General features: G+C 53.5%; 5 protein-coding genes across 5 annotated transcripts; 1 reads left to right on the plus strand and 4 right to left on the minus strand.

Moving 5' to 3' along the window:
- Window positions 1-103: 103 nt before the first annotated feature.
- Window positions 104-2131, minus strand: PG997_006102 (uncharacterized protein; the record flags this gene model as incomplete). Its single annotated transcript, XM_066810417.1, has 1 exon — window positions 104-2131. One exon carries the CDS (start codon window positions 2129-2131, stop codon window positions 104-106), a length of 2028 nt encoding a protein of 675 aa, XP_066669340.1.
- A 1235-nt stretch (window positions 2132-3366) lies between these two features.
- Window positions 3367-5400, minus strand: PG997_006103 (uncharacterized protein; the record flags this gene model as incomplete). Its single annotated transcript, XM_066810418.1, has 7 exons — window positions 3367-3767; window positions 3838-4098; window positions 4157-4363; window positions 4433-4517; window positions 4570-4643; window positions 4719-5028; window positions 5365-5400. The coding sequence occupies 7 exons, from the start codon at window positions 5398-5400 to the stop codon at window positions 3367-3369; spliced, it is 1374 nt and encodes a 457-aa protein (XP_066669341.1).
- Window positions 5401-8832: 3432 nt separating this feature from the next.
- Window positions 8833-10548, minus strand: PG997_006104 (uncharacterized protein; the record flags this gene model as incomplete). Its single annotated transcript, XM_066810419.1, has 1 exon — window positions 8833-10548. One exon carries the CDS (start codon window positions 10546-10548, stop codon window positions 8833-8835), a length of 1716 nt encoding a protein of 571 aa, XP_066669342.1.
- A 19-nt stretch (window positions 10549-10567) lies between these two features.
- Window positions 10568-11122, minus strand: PG997_006105 (uncharacterized protein; the record flags this gene model as incomplete). The annotated part of the gene is made up of 1 exon (XM_066810420.1): window positions 10568-11122. One exon carries the CDS (start codon window positions 11120-11122, stop codon window positions 10568-10570), a length of 555 nt encoding a protein of 184 aa, XP_066669343.1.
- Window positions 11123-12929: 1807 nt separating this feature from the next.
- On the plus strand, window positions 12930-14304 carry PG997_006106 (methyltransferase-domain-containing protein; the record flags this gene model as incomplete). The annotated part of the gene is made up of 6 exons (XM_066810421.1): window positions 12930-13180; window positions 13219-13311; window positions 13372-13539; window positions 13670-13950; window positions 13993-14185; window positions 14247-14304. The coding sequence occupies 6 exons, from the start codon at window positions 12930-12932 to the stop codon at window positions 14302-14304; spliced, it is 1044 nt and encodes a 347-aa protein (XP_066669344.1).
- Between the last annotated feature and the right edge of the window lie 996 nt (window positions 14305-15300).

A 15300-nucleotide genomic window follows, 5' to 3' on the forward strand; every position in this document is an offset into this window, starting at 1 on the left:
GAGTGAACCCATCGAGCCGTTTGTACAATGCTATATACACATGAACCCGGCATATATAAATACACAACACATCCGTTTCGCTTTTCCTTTTCTCATTGTCCCATCATATATCATTCATTACCCGAGGAGGAGGAGGAGGAGGAGGGGCGGGCAAACGTAAGACCTTGTCCTGATAAACCCGCGGCCTCATGGGTATGTCCACCACGAAGCTGTTCCTAATACTCGGCGTCATAATCTCGCCCGCCTTCAGCGCGGCGTGTATTTTGCGGTCCATCTCGTAGGCTTCCAGCAGCTTCGACGCTAGATCTACAGACGGCTCGTAGACCGAGGTTTGGGCAGTATAGAGCCTAGCAATCCTGTAGCTGCTCAGTTGGTCGCCGTGCCTCCGCCGCAGGATCCGAATCTCGTCCTGGCCGAATATGACATCTTCCCATGTCTTCAGGAGTACTCGCCGACCAGACAGGTCGCGATCCTCACTCAACAACAGGTCGAGTTTGCTTCTCATACTCGTGCTGGTCTGTTTCGCAAAGGATGCATACCGCAAAACCACACGGAGCTGGTTGGGGCCACGGTTCTTCCATGCGATTTGGAAGAGGAGATTGAACGTGGCTTCGTCTGGATGCACCGTAGGCCATCGCTCTTGCATTGACCGGATCGTGGCCACATGGGCGTGAACGTTCCGGCCATGTGTAATCATGGTATTCAGCGAAACAGCATCAGGTCTGACTCGGCTTGAAGCCGCGGCGTAGTCTAGTAGATCGTTGCAAAGATCCAGCCGGCTATTTCTTCCAAGCACTTCAAGCAGACGGTTGAGCGTGGTTGTCGTCAGCCATTCCGGGCCGTGGAGTTGATCCTGATCTAGTACGAATTGTCCCACGTCCGACAGCTTTCGGAAACATGACTGGAGCTTGAATGGGGCCATGTGGCTACCAACTTGGACAAGTGTTGACTGGATACGGGCAAGGCCCTTTCTTTCCATTTTGCCAACGATCGTCTGCTTTGCCTGGACATCCTGGACGAGATGCAGCAATTCTAGCCATGTCTTGCTGTCAGGGTGGTATCCTTTCCGCAACATGAGCTTCACCGTCGAACTGAACCCGTCAAGGTCCCCCGCCATCGCACAGCCCTGGAGGAACAGGTTGAAAGTTTGCGTGTCCATTGGGACCTTGCGGACCTCGGCTTGGTCGAAAATGGTACGAGCTTCGGGACGTAAAGAGAGACCCCCTTTTTGTAGGAATGCGAGGGCGAGGTGTAGAGAATTGGTAGATATGAGCGACTGTGTTGCTTCTGATTGGAAAAGTTCCACTAGGATCGAGGCCACCGTTTCCTTGTGTTTAGAGGCATGTCGCCCTTGTCCGTAGATTGCGCCAACCAGGTGACGGGGCACCACACCATGTACCAACGCAGATATGTAAGCCTCAAGGTTTCTTGCTGTCCACTGAGCGGGACGCTTGATATCCTTGACATGGTGGCTAAGCGTGTAGTAGTGAGACACTGGAAGAACCCGCCCCTCGGAAGCAGTCCCCTTCTGTACTGTGAGTGAATTGGCATCCAGGGCGACGTCTGTTTCGCCTAACAGCCTGATCGATGGAGGCTCGGTATTTTTCTGAGCCCAGAGATCCATGAGGATTTCCTTGGAATCGGGATCCATCACCCTCACGGCCGTCAGGCTGCCTATGGCCTTGAGAATGTCCGACAGGGCCTTCCGCACAGGGTGCTCGGCGCCCGAAAGGGACAACGTCACCGTCTCCGTCATGTGGTCGATATGCTCGGTTCGAACGATGCACCCCGACCTCCTCTGCGTAACAGTCGAGGTCGCCACGGCCGCGGTCGATCCCGTGAGCATCTCCAAGACGTTTTGCACAACCGCCTTCCCCACCACCACCTTGAAGTCATAGAGCCTGCCGAACTGCGGCGTGTACTTGATCAGCAGATTCAGGATGCTCTGCCAGTCCGTCTCCGGCTGCTCCTTGGCCGCCCGCCAAAAGTCAAAGAGTTCCTGGCGATCAGCGCTGACGCGATGCTTCCTGGCGCTCCGCTCCGTCTCATGCTTGCTGGGATACCGAACTTCCGGGCTGACAAGGGCCTGGTTGCTAGGCGGCGAGCCTGTTTTCTCCCTAAAGATGGCCATTCTTTTGATGACCCGGTGAAGTTTTGCCCGTCGGTAGGCAGAGGGTGAAGGCCCAACTATGGTGCGCTCCGGGGCCGAGGCATCTGCGGTCTGGTCTGGCGTTGACGGTGCGTCGGCCGCATTGGCTGGTCGAGTGGCATGGACATGGCGAACAAGGCTGGCATTGGATGTATTGGAGGGATATAATCGAGTGCTACCGGTATGAAGCGGCATCGCAAGGCGTGGATGGGCCTCCCTGGGTTTCAAGTAGAGCCCTTGGGCACGCAGCGTGCATACGGGAGCTCTCCATACTGATTTGACTCCCAGGGACATGAGCTATAAATGGAGCATTATCCACGACAGGCAGATAGAGCCCGGGTGTAGGGCAGAGAGGAAAAGGTTACTCGAATTGAGTCGATTCGATAGCTGGAACCCCGTCGCAACAAGTGTACAATGAATGCATGTAGATGTAGAATTTTAGCGACATCTTATCGGCAAGCGGGTCATCCTTATCAGCCCTGGGCCTGGGCCTGGGAGGGAGGCCGAACCGGGGAGAATGGAACCGCAGCTTTTACTCCGTACATATTAACCTTAGTAGGTAGGTTACACTGGTTACAGGTATTCAGCAACACAAATCTATTCCAAGGGTGCAGTGGCAGTGAGAGCATCTCGGCCGGAATGCTCCAAACTCGCATTAATACATCGCTGTCAGATATGGGTGTCGTAGGAAAACGCCTCAGAATCCACTAAAATCGTGATCCCGTCCCCGACGAAGACAACACAGCCGTCTTCGCCCGAGAGCCTGGGCGGAATCCAAGGTTCATCACTCTCGCTGCCTTGGCTTTTAGCAGGCTTCCCGACCCATGGTGTGGTTCCGAGGAAACTGCGGCCCTTGCCAGCTTTACGCTATTGGATGTCTTCGGCCGCATAACAATGGCAATAGTGGTATCATCTCGCCCTATGTCTCGCTTATCGCCCATGCACCCCTGAATGAGATAGGAGAGGGCAGTACTGTCTGCCAACCGCCAGCCCCTCCTTTCCACACTGCCGCCTCTAGGCGACATCTCCAGGTGTTGCTGACCAGAACAAGCTTCACCGTTCGATTCCCCTGCTAATCCACACGGTCTATCCTCCCACCCAGAACATTGCGCGGAAAATGTCATGCAATGAGTTTCGGTTTACCAAAGGCATCTCCAATCCTACTAGTATCAGGTATACCATCTTCAGACGTGTTAGATATATCCCAAGTGCAGTACTCAATCCTTGGTCGTGGCGCTCGTCTCGGGCTTCGCCTCCTCTTCCTTCTTCACGGCCTTCGTCTCGGTCGCCGGGGTATCTTTCGTAGCAGGCTCCGTCTTGGTCTCGGTAGACTCGCCCGACTTCTTCTCGCTCGAGGGGGGTTGGCCGTCGCTGCCGTCTTCGCCCTCTCCAGGGTTCGACTTGGACACTTGGCTGGCGAGGTCCTTGTCTTCGTCGACGCTGTCGAACATCTCGGCGTCGTCTGAGTCTGTCAAGACCTCAGTGCCATCGCCAAGAAAGATTATACGACCCTTGTACCCACCAATACCGAAGTTTCTGGACTTCTGACCCGTCTCAACATCATAACCGCTGTCGCTATCATCGAAATTGTGGTGAACACCAGGTCCTCGGAATTCGGCTGAATCAGCACGTATTAGTGGTTTGTCCAGTAGCCTTTTCGGCGCATGGGGTCGCTCAAGATGGCATACCGTATTCAGGCGGCGCACAGGGGCCATCGCCCTTGGCTACGCGACCGCTGACCTCCTCGTACCAAGTATCCTTGTTCTTTCCGCGTAAGAAGCCGATGACCATCATGGTCATGTTGTCGCAGCCGACTCCGCCGGTCTCGGAATTTGATGCGAGGCAGTTGTCCATCATGTTTTCGCAGATCTTCTCCAGGTCTTGTTTCGCCGCAACACCTCTTCGAACAAATTCGACAACAGCTTGGGAAGACTGGCAGTCCCAAATACCTGTTGCTAATGTCAGTCATGGTGTCCGACCGTTCGTCAAGGAGGAAGGTATGGATACCATCACAGGCAATGACCAAAAACTCATCATCGTCGCTAAGATCGTGGACAACTACATCAGGATAGGCAGTGACGATCTGTTGCTCAGGGGCAAGCTCGGCGCTCTTCTTGAACTCAAAGTCTCCGATAGCACGGGACAGAGCGAGGTTACCGTTGACGCGGCCGAAATCGACGAACCCACCGGCGGCAGTAATACGAGCCTTCTCGCCTGTTCGAACGAGTCAAGTGTCAGTAGATTGAAGTCGGAGCCACCAGTGTCGCGGAATGTAGCACAAACCTTCATTTTGCGGCTTGTGGTCGAAGGACAGTGGCTTGGCCCGACCCTTGACTCCCAGAACACTCCGAGAATCGCCGGCATTTGCCTGGCAGGGAGTCAGTACATCAACAGTTCGACCTTGGCATGGAACAACCCACAATGTAGATCTTGTCGTCAGTGATCAGACCGACACAAGCAGTGCAGCCAGAAACCTCCTCCTCGTACTTAGGATCTGCACGGGGTCATCTTGGTCAGCGTCTCCGTCCTGCCCATACATTTCCATCGCATGGTGTGTTGTAGTGCATACCGCTGAGAATGGCGCGGTCGGTCGCAAGGAAGCAGTCCTTAAGAGCCTGCTCGTAGTTGCCGGCCTTAAACGTGTCCTGCTTCAGGAGGATGTCGTACATGTGTTGTCCGGCGAATTGCGCGACCTTGTCTCCGCCGTGCCCGTCAAAGACGCCGAAGAACGATAATTGGGACGAGTGTTGTTTCGCCTCCTCGGAGTCGGACTTGATCAGGTTGAGCACGCTGCAATGGGCATCTTCCATACTAATGCGCCATCCTTGCATCGCCGAGACACCGTAGAGCATGCGGGCATCTTCGCCTTTTTGTGACTCCTAGAATATTACATCATTTGTCAGCGGTCCGTGTCCTCTGTGCGAGCAAGATCCAGCCACCCCTCATTAGGGAGTATGGGAGAAAGAAAAAGGCCATCTGGCTACGGGTCGGGATGCCCATTTCCCATGGCAGGTATGCGATGTGATCCGAGCATGGGCGCGCCATTGCCAGAGCCTTTGCCAGGGAGGATGAGGACAAAGATGCACAAAGTGTGGAGTACGAAAGCAGGAGATTGCGCGGCAAGGAGCAGCGTCGGCCACGGCGCAGGAGGGCAGAGGAGGCCCAGGGGCGGAGGCGAGGGGATTCATGACACATGTCGAAGGCATGAGGCTTACCTTGTCGACGATGGGTTCAGAGAGTGTTTGACCCATGTTGAAAGGACTTTCTACCGCAGCGGTAGGCTACGGGCGTGAGGTTTTGGCGGGGATGATGGTTGTAGTGGGATGGAGGAATCGCCGACGAGAAATGTGGTAGCTGGCAACAGAGGTGACAGAGGTGATGTCAAAATAGGGAAAGAAGGTTGCAGCTGGGGGGAGAGAAAGCCCGTCGTCGGAAGAAGGATTGAATTTTTTCACACTACCAAAGTGTGATATGCTTGGTGTTGTTTTGGGCCAGAGGACTAAGGTTAAGGTGACTTATTAACCACAGTGATGCAGACAGTGAGCAAAGGTGGTGCGTTGCGGTGCAGGTGCGCAATTGGCAAAAATCCAATGGGATTTGGCTCTGGTATCGATGTATTTCCTGGCTGGCTGGCTGGCTGGCCGCAAAGAGGGACCGGAGGCACAGGAGGGACAAGAGGGACAATCAATCACCACCGCTGCTCACAACCAAGGCGGGGTACCGACTGCCACTACCACTACCACCACCTCCCTCCCTCGTCCAGAACCCGCCATCTGTGCTCGCTCGCTCCCTCCCTCTCACTCTTCCCGGCCTGTTTCTGTCTAATGCTCGCCTGCTCGTCTCTTTGCTTCTGCTGTAGGCAGTAGGGAGGGTCGGTGCAAGGTGTGCTGTGACCCGTGCATCTGCCTACAAAGGTATGGTGCATCTCACCCCCCAACATGGATGCGTCCAGGAGGTATGTAGGTGCGACATCTATGTACTTGCTTGCATGCAGGCCATAACGGGCTCGTAACATAAAACATCAAACTGCACTTCACTTGGACTTATGCTTCCTCGCACCCCCGTACCGTACCAGCTACGATCTGAATGGGTCAAACTGGTCGGGATGCATTCGATTTGTATAATTGATACCTAATATCAATGTATTGAGGGACGGATAAGAGATATGTGTACACAACGGGTGGGTAATGAGCCTGCTGCTATCTCAGAGATTGCCGAGGTAGGTACTCCGTTAAGTACATACTTACATACCTACATAGCATCTTCCAGTCTGGTCCTTTTAGGTCTGCACGGGTACCTAACCGGGACCTCCATGCCCACTGCACCGCTTGTTGGTTGGATGGATGCATGCCTCAAGTCAAGCTCTATAGAATTCCTCATCTCACGCAGGCAGGCATCTCTTGTTGGAAAGAAGAGCCCAAAGATCAGAGCAAGCAGGCTTCACTTGCTTACGGCCCGGAGTTCAAGCTGAATGAAGCGAGAACCCGAAAAAAAGAAAGAAATCCAGAAGCATGGGTATGCTATGCCCTATGTATGTATGACAAACACGCCGTCCGCCGGATTCAGAGGCAGTCATTCCTGTATTCCATCTGGTTGACATGGAGATCCTCGACCAATCAGACCGTCGTCTGGGGGCTTGGGTCATGTGTCAGGTAAAGACGTGATGAGCAGCCTACCTAGTGAGGAGTGGTCTAGATTCCCTGGATTCCCTATCTCCATGAGTCTACAGTACATGCGGGCAACGCTCTCTCGCTCTCTGTGTTCCCACTAGGTTGATCGGGCTTCATCTTCACTCTGCTCTATACTGACTTGTATAGTAGTCCCTATCCTCTCTAGCCTCTGCTGTTGCTTGCTGCTACTGCGCCCGGAGACGAGACCGACCACGAACGAAAGTGGATCGATCGTGGGTGCGGTGGGCTCATGGTTGGGTGGTGGGCGCATCGGAGTCCTATGAGATGTTCGTGGTTACCATCACCCAGTCACCACTTTGTTTGAAAAATTTCTTTCCCATCAAAGCGCGCGACTGGGGCGCCCTTTCTTCCTATTTGTATTAATGGCATGCATACAGCAGTCCCTCCCCCTGAAATACTTATTCATTCATAACTGGAAACCTGCAGCTTTGTATGGCGGGCAGCAATCCGGTATCACCAAGCCGGCGGTTGGTCGCGTGTCTTTTCTCAGATTTTTGGGAGGTTCCTAACCAATGGCTTTCGTTGGCCACAGGCCCTGCCGGCCTTGGCCCTTGTTGCTGCTGAAATGACAAGCAACCTTACCTAGCTTGACAAGCGAAGATCTGGACTCTTCAGAGCGAGTGGCGGCGGCGGCATCCTCTGGCCCGTGTCCGTCGAGCTTGGTCCCGTTGTTCGTCTCCCCCTCGTTTACCTTACTCATGCTGTAAGGGTCGCTAGCGGTGACATCATCTTCCACCCTGTCAGTCCCTTGGAAGTTGGGCGTCTTATCATACGGTAATTGCGTAGGTGACTGACTACCTACATTGAGTAGCAAAGCCAGGTTCTTTTTTGCTTTTTGGTTCGCTCTCGAGTCCTTTGTAATTACTTCCAGCAAGGCATCATCCATCACCAGGCTCCGACGTATCCCGTCAGCTAGGAATTTTTTACTTTTTTTTCTGGTCCCCATGCCACAGAAACGTTGGGGGTCCAGCCGAATAGGCTAAGAGGCCAGATGCAGCTTGACAATCCCATCAGGCCAGACAATGCCATACATACTGGCCGAGAGATGACATCGTCACGGCACCCACTCACACTTGCCCTTCTAAAATTCAGTCAAATCGACTTTGAAGGCATCATCACATTGCCACGCCTCCACTATCCAAGGGCTTAGCTCTCGGTACCATTTGCGGTGCTAGGATGTAATGTTCCCAAGGTCTTCCTGAAAGATGCGTGGGTGCAGGCATTCTGGAAGCCAAACCCACACCGGAAACCATATGTTTGACTGGCTGCTCGGCCATTTTTCTATGTGATTGCGATTATCAATCCTCAGCTAGGTTTGGAGAACACCGTCTAGTCGAAAAGGACAGCCAGGGGTTGGTAGTCTATCGAGTCAGCTATAGCCTTGACACAGGCGATGAGGCCTATAGATCCTCTTCCTGGCGACAGCGCTGCCCTTGGTATAAAGGTAGGTGTACTTTCCGCAAATAATCGACAGGCCTGCCTATTCGTCGAATCAGGCATCACATCCAGTAGAATAAGCATCATGTCTAGTACTTGAATACACATTATCCCACGGCATTAACTGTCCCCTAATCCGTGCAGGACGACATGGTATGGTCGCCATCAATGGATACAGATTGAACCCCAACTACACAGGCGGTACAGCCAATGTCTACCATGCGGTACGCCGGAGTTCAGCCATGCTAAAGAATGTGAGATTATGGAAGATAACCGAAAACTCCGATAATAATAAGTTGTTGTCTACGCCAAGCCCGATCCTTCCGTTGAATGCTGATGATGTAGCGCTGACCACGAATTTTACAAAAGAGGAAAACAGCAAAGCCCCTTTACGGCGCTGGTCCGGAACTATAAAGCAGCTCTCAGCCACGCCAAACCCCAAAGACCGCAAGATAATACATTACGAGCAACTGGCCACCCTTGGTTCCGCCCGGTAGAAGACAGACAGGGAGATAGCGACATATATAAAGAAAAGCAAAAAGAAGGCCCTGTCCCTCAAATCAAGGCCGGAAAGCTTCCATGAGTAGAACCTCCCACAGACGAGGAATACTCATCCGGCCTCATGTCTTCCCAGCCATCATCCGTGTCGTTCGTAAGTTCGCTGGCGAGTGTCTTGCTAGACCGTTTCGACATGTCGCTCCGGCCCCTTGCCGTTGCCCAAGGAGCACCGGCTCCTCCACGGGATGCTCCGTTCGGTCTCTCGGCCAGGGGCCGCCGGGTCGGCGTCTCGGGTAGAGGTCGCTGGGGAGGGGCTGCAGTTGGTCGAGGCCACCCTATCGGCGATGGCGTTATTGGTTTTGTTGTATGCCATGCCTGGGCGGTGGGGTGGTCATACTTTTGCTGCTGCTTGCGTGTCCGTCCGACATGGAGCTTTTGGTCTCCGTGGGGGACGTGTCGCCTCGTTCGCGCTGTGCTGTCCAAGGAGCCTATTGATATAGACTCAGTTGCGGTGCCAGACCCCTGGGTCGCAGGCGACACGCTAGGGTATAGTGATAATCCGGGGGCTGCCCTGGGCAAACCCATCCCTTCCGCCCCACTGTTCACCTTTGGCCGGAGCCATTGATCAGGAGACATCAAATTCCTAGAGTTCCGATTACTCCAATTCAAATCACCCTGGGCCTGGCCAGTGGTATTACCAAACGCGCTTCTACGCTTCGCTGGGGGCTCCAGGTCCTTGTGCGCAATACCTAACGAGTCCCGCGTGATCCCGTCCCAGAATGTATCACTATCACGCGACATGGCCGTGAATGTCTGCAGCGCCGGGGGTGGCTTCTGGAGATCGCTGTTGGTAGAGGAGGCAGACTGTGTAATTGGCGTCAGGGTCCTAGGGGAGTTGACAGTAGAACCGCCTCCGAACAGCGGACTTGACTCATCCACACGCCTACTGATCTGCCGTACTTCGCCCGGCCTGCTTGATATGTGGACGATGGTCGGCTTGGAGATAGCGTTGGCGTTTACGGGTCTTTCCGCAGCGATGCCGGTCGTCAGAGGGCTTGAACGGGCCGTCTGGGAGCTGGACGTGGTTTGGTTACTCTTGCGTTTGTACTCCTCCAGCAGTCTAGATGCGGTGCCTTGCTTCCAAGCTCGAGAGACGCGTCTGCCTATACCACGGGTGCTCAACGTGGAGTCGCGGTTCCTGGAAAGAGCGACGCCTATGTTCTCCCTTACGAGCTCAACACTTGAGCCACAGTCGCTCCCAGCTCGGTATGCAATCTCAGGAGTAGTCTGGATACTGAAAGGCTCATGTATCATCGGCATATCCAAGTACGCAGTGCCGGATCGCTCATTGTTGACTCCGCCATGATTTAATCCAAAATCTCTACGACTGATGTCTTTTTCATCCTCGTCTATGCTGGTATCTGATAGAAGACTGTCACCGGACCGGACAACAGCCGGTATTCGTAAGGGTAGAGGGACTGCCGGGTCTGGAATGCGCCGCTGATCCAATCTCGACATATGTGAGCCGTCGGATGGCCTCAAAGCGACAAGGTGTTGTGTCACTGGGTGATCATCCAAGCTATCTTGCGAACTGCCTGTGAATGATGTTGCTGACGAGTCCGAGTTCGGTGTTATGGCACTATGGCTGGCGTGTTTCCTCTTCCGCCTTCTCCTTGACGATCCAATGTTGAACATGGTATGCCACAGGCCATTTCCGGGGCCACCGGTGTCATGACGCACGAATGAGCCGGGAATGGGTGCAGACACTTCCATGTCTCTTCCTTCGTCGGCTTTATGATTCCTGCGCCGGAGGCATATGAACACTACAATTGCTGCAATCAACAGGACCAGAAGCAAAGAGAGGAGTATGGCCAATAGAGGGGGGTTTCGCTGTGGAATCTGCCGTATGTGCCTCTGTTGTTGCCGTGGCTGTGGGAGCTGGCATGCCCGTGTTTGTTGACACGATATCACTGGGATCGATATGTATCTTAATCGTGCGCGTCTCCTTCTGCTTGGTGCTCTTGGATGTCGCAGTGACAGTAACTGCGTTGTCCAATGCATCCTGCACACTTGGGGTAGTTCCGGAAATAACGAGACTTGATGATTCCAGTTTCAACCAGGAGTCAGCAGGCTCGTTGCTCAACTCCAGGTCTACATCTGACGGATCCCATAGGAATGTCTTCACGTCCACCGAAACGCTGGTGCCAGCGGTGACGTTGAGATCAGTGAAGTTTTGGCGAAACAAGTCCGTGAGAATATTTATTGCCAAAGTAATGTTGACGGTGTCCGAAAATGTATCTTGCAGCGACACGGTGATGTTCGAGGCAGTTGCTGTCTGCCCAGGCATGCCACTCAACCCCCAAGTCTCGTTATTGAACGCAAGCCAACTGGGAAGGCTGGATGCTGTTATCGACCTCACTTCCTCGGGCCTTATCGGTCTGTTGTCGAGCCTCACGGCATTTATTAAGCCTGTATATTCGAATTGTTGCCCCCTGGTTGCGTTTAGCACAATCAACGGAGATGTCGATATGAGCTCATGGGTCCCAACAACCAACGAAAACTTCAACGGGGGCTGAGGCAAATCCGAATACATCGGAAGCTACCAACTGTACATCGAATGTCTGCGGAGGCTGAATCAATGATTCGAACGGAGGAGTTACACCTGTGAAAGATAGGGTTTGAGGGTTGAAGCTGATCCATGACGGCAAGGGTGCATTGTCCCCGGACACTGCATAGTAGTTCAACTTCGAAGCCCCGTCTGCCTGGAACGTGTTCCGGTCAAAGGTAAAGGCGAATGGATTTGACGGATGTAATAGGAGTGACGATGGAAGCGAAAAGGGACCGAATCTTTGCGCCTGGGTGGCAAGCGGAATCTTCACTTTCGGGGATGGATTTCTTGACACCACCAACGTCGCGTTCGTCGTCGTCGTGCCCGACTTGTCCCTTGCTTGCAGTTTGATAGGGACCCCAACTACCTCGCCAGGTGGGACGTCTTCTTCTTTTGGTTCACTGAACAGGCGTCTGCTGCTGCTGTCGATCGAGAGCCAACCAGGGGCATTCACCAAACTGTATGACATCGGGTAGGGAGAATAGAACGTCGAGGCAGAGAATGTGAACGAGAACGGCTCCGAAATGCGAGCCACCGGGGGTAATTGTGAATTGATGGGGAAATAATCTTGAGGGGAAGATTCAGCCCAGCAGACGAACAGGTAGATCGTCGCTACTAGAGTCCGCCGCGATTTCATGATGCACAGAGCATACCACCGCCAACTATACAGCGCTCGATGCGCAAACGAATGTTATAAGGTGACGAGACAAACACACATCATCCATACAATAGTAGGGGAGAGCTCAAGCAAGTTGTCTACGAGAGAAGCCATCATGTAAAGGGCGACCTTGGTGGCAATGCCACATACAATACCAAACGCGTAGAGCGACAGCTTCGCGTCGATCGTCACGGCGTCGTCGTGGAATTCGACATGTCTCGCCGCGCAGCTACTAGACGGTCAAATTCCTCTGCCGGGCCCAGCACGTGGTTACCGCAAAGGGTTGCCTCCAAAGACCGATACTTACATTGGTTTGGTATGTGGCCGTCGAGGGGTTAAGATAAGATGAAGAATCAGGACCCCCCATCCCTCCAATATTGTATCGAACTGGGAGATTGGGATGGAGGTAGGGAAACGTGGGTTCCTCGAAACAAAATGCACATATACTGTCTCTTCAGTTTCCTCTGTTTTTTTCTTTCTTTTTTCTTTTTTCTTTCTTTTTTTTCTTTTTTTTTTTTTAAAAAAAAGCTACCCGAAGCCCGGAATATGTGTCGATCGGGTTTCTTGCGAAGCTGGATGGATTCTCGCAGATTAAGGACGGTCTGCTGTGTGCATTTTGTTTCGAGGGCGCAGGGGAAAATGGAGGCTGAGGTCATATCCACGATCGCCGACAAACGGGCCGGCAGACTAGCACTAACAGACCCTGCCAGTCGAATAACCTCTTGCACCTCAGGGAACCCGCCTTTGAGTCAAAGGGCCCAAAGGGCAAGGGAGGAAGGAGGAGATAAGAGTATTGACCCAGAGGAACTTTGCTGAAACATCGCCCTCAAAAAAGTGACTATGTGTCCTGCCTTTCCCTTCCCTTCCTCCCTTCTTCATATAACCACCATGGAGTCGAAAACGTCGCGGTCACCGTCCCCCGAGTTTTCACCACTTGCCATCGGCACTGACTTGGCACCACCACGGGAACTCAAAGCAGCGGCCACGACCGATCTCGATTTCTCGGGCCTCCTCGCCGATGCCATCCAGCTGCACGAAGACCTGAAGTCAGGCAATGGAGGGCAGGCATGGCCAGCTGGTATGGTCCTGGCAAAGCACATGCTCCGTTACCACCGAAACGATTTACAAAATTCTAGAATGTGGGTTCCGACTTGCGCATGATGACTTGTTACCCTAGGTATCCTCTTGTGTGTTTGTTACCAGGAAACCAGTGGGGCGTACGGGCTTCAGGCTTCAGGCTTCCGGCTTCCAGCACGAGGGGAGGGGAGAAGTGAGTGAGGAGTATGGATCTGCAGAAGCCGATTGCTGATACTTCACGCCATGACGACAGTCTAGAACTCGGTGCCGGTGGAGGCCTGGTTGGACTTGGTGTAGCCAGTGGATGCGACATCACGCAACCTGTGTATGTTACCGACCAGGTTAATATGCTGCCCCTCATGGAGAAGAACGTGGCATTGAACAAGCTTGGCTCTAAGGTCCAGCCCGCTGTATTGAACTGGTAAGTGGAATCCTGCCGACGACGACCACGCCTCAACTTGGACTCGTGCCACCAGTATACCTACATGGAATCTCGTTCTACATCTGCCATCTCTAATTGCAGAAAATCTGACCGCATGTTGGTGTCACAGGGGAGAGCCGCTCGGGTCAGACGTGATCAACTTCAAGCCAGATGTCATTCTAGCCGCCGACTGCGTCTATTTCGAACCTGCATTCCCCTTGCTTCTCGCGACCCTGTCTGACCTCTTGGCATTGTGTCCGTCTGCAACCATCTACTTCTGTTTTAAGAAGAGGAGACGGGCCGACATGCAGTTTCTCAAGAAGGCCCAGAAGGCTTTCCAGACTGTTGAGCTTGTCGATCAAGACCGTGAAGTCTTCTCCCGCGAGAACATCTTTCTGTACAGTTTTAGAAGTAAGACTCGGGAGAGTCAGAGTGCTTCTTGAACGTGAATAGAACGCGACGTCCCAGACCAATCTCAATGGAAGGGTTATGATTCCAGTGACGTCCAGTGGCCCTCTCTTCCAAGACTGATGCTCAAGAATGCTGGCCTAGGCTACACCGACTTCCCTGGCTCTTTCAGCTTGGCCGTCAGACAGCCTCGAGTTCTCCTCAAATTCTCTCCGATTCTCGAAGTAGTCTGCAGTCGGTCAAATGCGCCCCCATCCCCATCCCCCTCATATGTGCTTTATTGCCCCATTTTTGAGAAGGCAATTGCGTGTTCCAACCGAGATCCGTGTCCCCCGACCGTGGTTCGATCTTTTTTGAGATTTTTTTATCTCTCATAGTATGTAGTAGTGCTAACTACATACACATGCATATGTCATGGACCAACTGTTGGTCTCGACAGGGCGATATGCCGTCAATCTACCGATTTGCGACATGGGCAGTGAGGGCCCTAAAGCGGGGGTGTTTCCTTGCAGTCGGGTTGTCTCCCGCTTTTTCGCGCACCACTGACTTCGGTTTTCATCATGTAACTTCTGTATTTTCTCCGATCCTCGTCTCGCAGGCTGCGGTGTGTGGTTAACTGTTACCCCCCTCGGAGCAACCGCTGACTGCATCGCCGAGTCGTGCCAGGCTCAGCATTATTATCGCCGCACCGCTGGGCTTACGCTTAGATATTCCTAATTATGGGCCATCCATCACCGGCTGCTAGTCGACCGATCTCTGTCTCGGAGATCAATCCCTCAAGGACCACCCGTCTGTTGCTTTTGCGTGCCTGCCTACTTCCGTGGCAGGCTGTACACATGCGAGGGGCTAACAGGCTCGAAAGCTAATAAAGGCAATGGCAATTGTTGGCTCGTACGTATGGAGCCAGTCGTGTCAGTCAAGCCTGGCCGGTGGAGCTGAAGTTTGCAAGAGTTTTCTTCGGGCTGGTCGTGAAGGCGACACGAGCGGAGAGCGGGCAAGCAGGATGCGCTGATGGAGGCCTACTAATGCAAGCCACGGGTGTGTTGGGTGGTAGCCCGGAGTAGTACGACGCACGATATAGCACAGCACTCGACGAGCATCAGCTTAGCCTGTGAGCCCACCATTCCCGGTTGCGCAACGGGGATTGGAGAGATCGCCAGGAACGGATGCGCTCTGCCCTTGTGTCGAGCTAATCCAGTTTAATTCAAGGGGGCACACAGGGCAGAGTCAGCTCGCCCATTGGCTTCTTGGATCATGGCGGCCCCCCTGCAGGCTGCAAGGTACCAACCTTGGAGAGTCGGGCGGATGCACCCCCGGTTTCTGTTTGTCCACGACGCCAGCAGGCCGCCAGCC

The sequence above is a fragment of the Apiospora hydei genome (assembly GCF_038363865.1).
Source record: "Apiospora hydei strain CBS 114990 chromosome Unknown utg000005l_segment0_segment0, whole genome shotgun sequence".
Lineage (NCBI taxonomy): Eukaryota > Fungi > Ascomycota > Sordariomycetes > Amphisphaeriales > Apiosporaceae > Apiospora > Apiospora hydei.